This window comes from Borostomias antarcticus (assembly GCF_949987555.1).
Source record: "Borostomias antarcticus genome assembly, chromosome: 20".
Taxonomy (NCBI): domain Eukaryota; kingdom Metazoa; phylum Chordata; class Actinopteri; order Stomiiformes; family Stomiidae; genus Borostomias; species Borostomias antarcticus.
The window spans coordinates 1,154,278-1,156,777 of NC_140253.1; the positions used below are offsets into that span (position 1 = coordinate 1,154,278).

The window sequence follows — 2,500 nt, forward strand, 5'->3', positions numbered from 1 at the left end:
CAGAGGCAACACAATGCGCTTTACAGAGAACAAGGGAGGTGGGCAGACGACCCACTCTCTACATATTCCAGAGGGAAGCAAAAAAACAGTAATCACCCGGGGGCCAGATAAGTGAGCTGTAAAAATTCTTCCCTGACCCCTCTCAACAAGGCGATCGAGCAAGCTCCTGGAGTATGTTTGTCTACCGGCTAAGAACGTTTATAAAGCAATACATTACATTAAATTACATTTTCAGAGTAAGAGAGGCTAAAAACATCATAGGAGAGATATGGCAAACACTGGTGTGTGTCTGTGTGTGCGTGAGTGTGAATGTAGATTCAACGTGACTCTGTAGGGTCTTGGTCTGGATCTAGAAGTCTAACGCAGGGCTCTCCAAACTGACCTCAATGAGCTGACCGCCGTTTATTCACACGATCCGTCTCCCTTCTGGGAGTAATAAAGTATTAATCCATCCATTCATCCAGCCATACGTCCATCCATTCATTCACACAATCTGTCATTCATCCATCCATTCATCCAGCCATCCATTCATTCATCCATTCATCCATTCATCCATTCATCCAGCCATCCATTAATTAATTAATTAATTAATTAATTCATGCATCCATTCATCCATTAATTAATTCATTCATCCATTCATCCAGCCATCCATTCATCCATTCATTCATTCATTCATTCATTCATTCATTCATTCATTCATTCATTCATTCATTCATCCAGCCATACATCCATCCATTGATGCATCCATCTATTCATTCATCCATCAGTCCATTCATCCAGCCATACATCCATCCATTCATGCATCCATCCATCCATCCATCCATTCATGCATGCATCCATCTATTCATCCATCCACTCATCCAGGTGGAGGTGGGCGGGAAGTCGGACTGGGACCTAGGCGTGGCCAGCCGCTCCATCAACAGGAAGGGGAAGATCACCGTGAGCCCCGCCCACGGCTACTGGTTCCTGTCGCTGAGGGACGGCACGGACTACGCGTTCCGCACGGAGCCGTCCACGGCGCTGGGCCTCGGGGGGCGGAGCCCCAGCCGGGTGGGCGTCTACTTGGACTACGACAAGGGACAGCTGTCCTTCTACGACGTGGAGGCCAAGGCGCTGATCTACACGTTCGCCGCCCGCTTCTCGGACATCATCCACCCGTTCTTCTCTCCCTGCACCAACAAGTCGGGCTGCAACGAGGCGCCGCTCGTCATCTGTCCCGTCGCCGTCCCGGACTGAGGCCACGATCGAGGACGCGTCACCCGCAGTCTGAGATGGTGACTCCTCCCCTTGCACAGGTCGTCTGGAGCAACGCTCGTGTGCTGCGCGCGCCCACCCTAACCCTGCCCGCCACGCCCTGGGGTCTCTGGCCGCCCCAACCACCGCCTACCAACTCCAACGTTGGATTGGTGTGCCATGGTGACAGTTGGCGTCGGTTGGATGGATTTTGCACTTCCAACATTCTAACAACAACTGCCAACTTTAGAATGTTGGTTGGCGTTGGTTGGGGCGGTGTGCGGACACCTTTAGGGTCCCGTGTGGAAGACGGACAGGGTGATCACCCACCTGGAGTTGATCTCTTAGGCAGGCCGAGGGTGGGTTTTGATCGGTGAGAGATAAATCTTTAACTATCAGCCTGTTTTCAGCCTCTACAGACATATTTGACACACAGACGGAGGTTCTGGAAAGGTTAGTGTAGCCTATAGGCCTACTCACAACATGTCTCCAGGCATGGAGTCTGAGTAGGAACCAGCCTATAATCTGCGTTGACGCTCCTGACTCTAACTAGACTGGTGCAGGCTGACACCTGGTGGACGTTCTCAGTATTGCATGGGGTGGCATCAGCTCGTTCCATGCTCAGGCTCATGATTATAAATAAATAAATTAGATCTATGATATTTTATTTAAAAGTAAACATTTTCAGACATCCACATTTAGATTATGATATGTATAAAGGAATGAACCTACAATTCTATCATTGCTGCTCATAAAATGGAATTGCTCGATTCATCTGTGATGACCATGAATTGTCTGGTGGAGTGACCGTCTTTAATTTATACCGTTTGTGAAATCAATAAAAAATGAAGTGGTCAAACAATGAAGACTGCATTGAGGACATTGTTAAGGAAGCCTATAGCAGTATATGCAACAACACTGCTGTGTATTTCCCCGTGATTGTGAGGAATAAATGTAGACTAGTCGGTGGTCGGACTGTCACGGAAGTTGTCTCGTCTGTGTCCATCACCTCGTCTGTGTCCATCACCTCGTCTGTGTCCATCACCTCGTCTGTGTCAATCACCATCTGTCCATCACCTCGTCTGTGTCCATCCCCTCGTCTGTGTCCATCACCTCGTCTGTGTCCATCCCCTCGTCTGTGTCCATCACCTCGTCTGTGTCCATCACCTCGTCTGTGTCCATCACCTCGTCTGTGTCCATCACCTCGTCTGTCCATCATCGACCAATCCTGATCGCGCAGAGCCAGCTGACCCAGACGCGCCTTGTA

At 49.4% G+C, this 2,500-nt stretch overlaps 1 protein-coding gene across 1 annotated transcript in view; it reads left to right on the forward strand.

Annotated features, from left to right (window-relative positions):
• The window catches only part of LOC311322340 (E3 ubiquitin-protein ligase TRIM58-like), a gene marked incomplete at both ends in the record, with an annotated part of 7,995 nt that extends 6,759 nt beyond the window's left edge, over positions 1–1,236 (forward strand). Inside the window, one exon of the mRNA XM_084454408.1 lies at positions 865–1,236. Within this exon, the coding sequence (XP_084310534.1) occupies positions 865–1,236 (372 nt within the window). The remainder of the gene's footprint in view (positions 1–864) is intronic.
• Between the last annotated feature and the right edge of the window lie 1,264 nt (positions 1,237–2,500).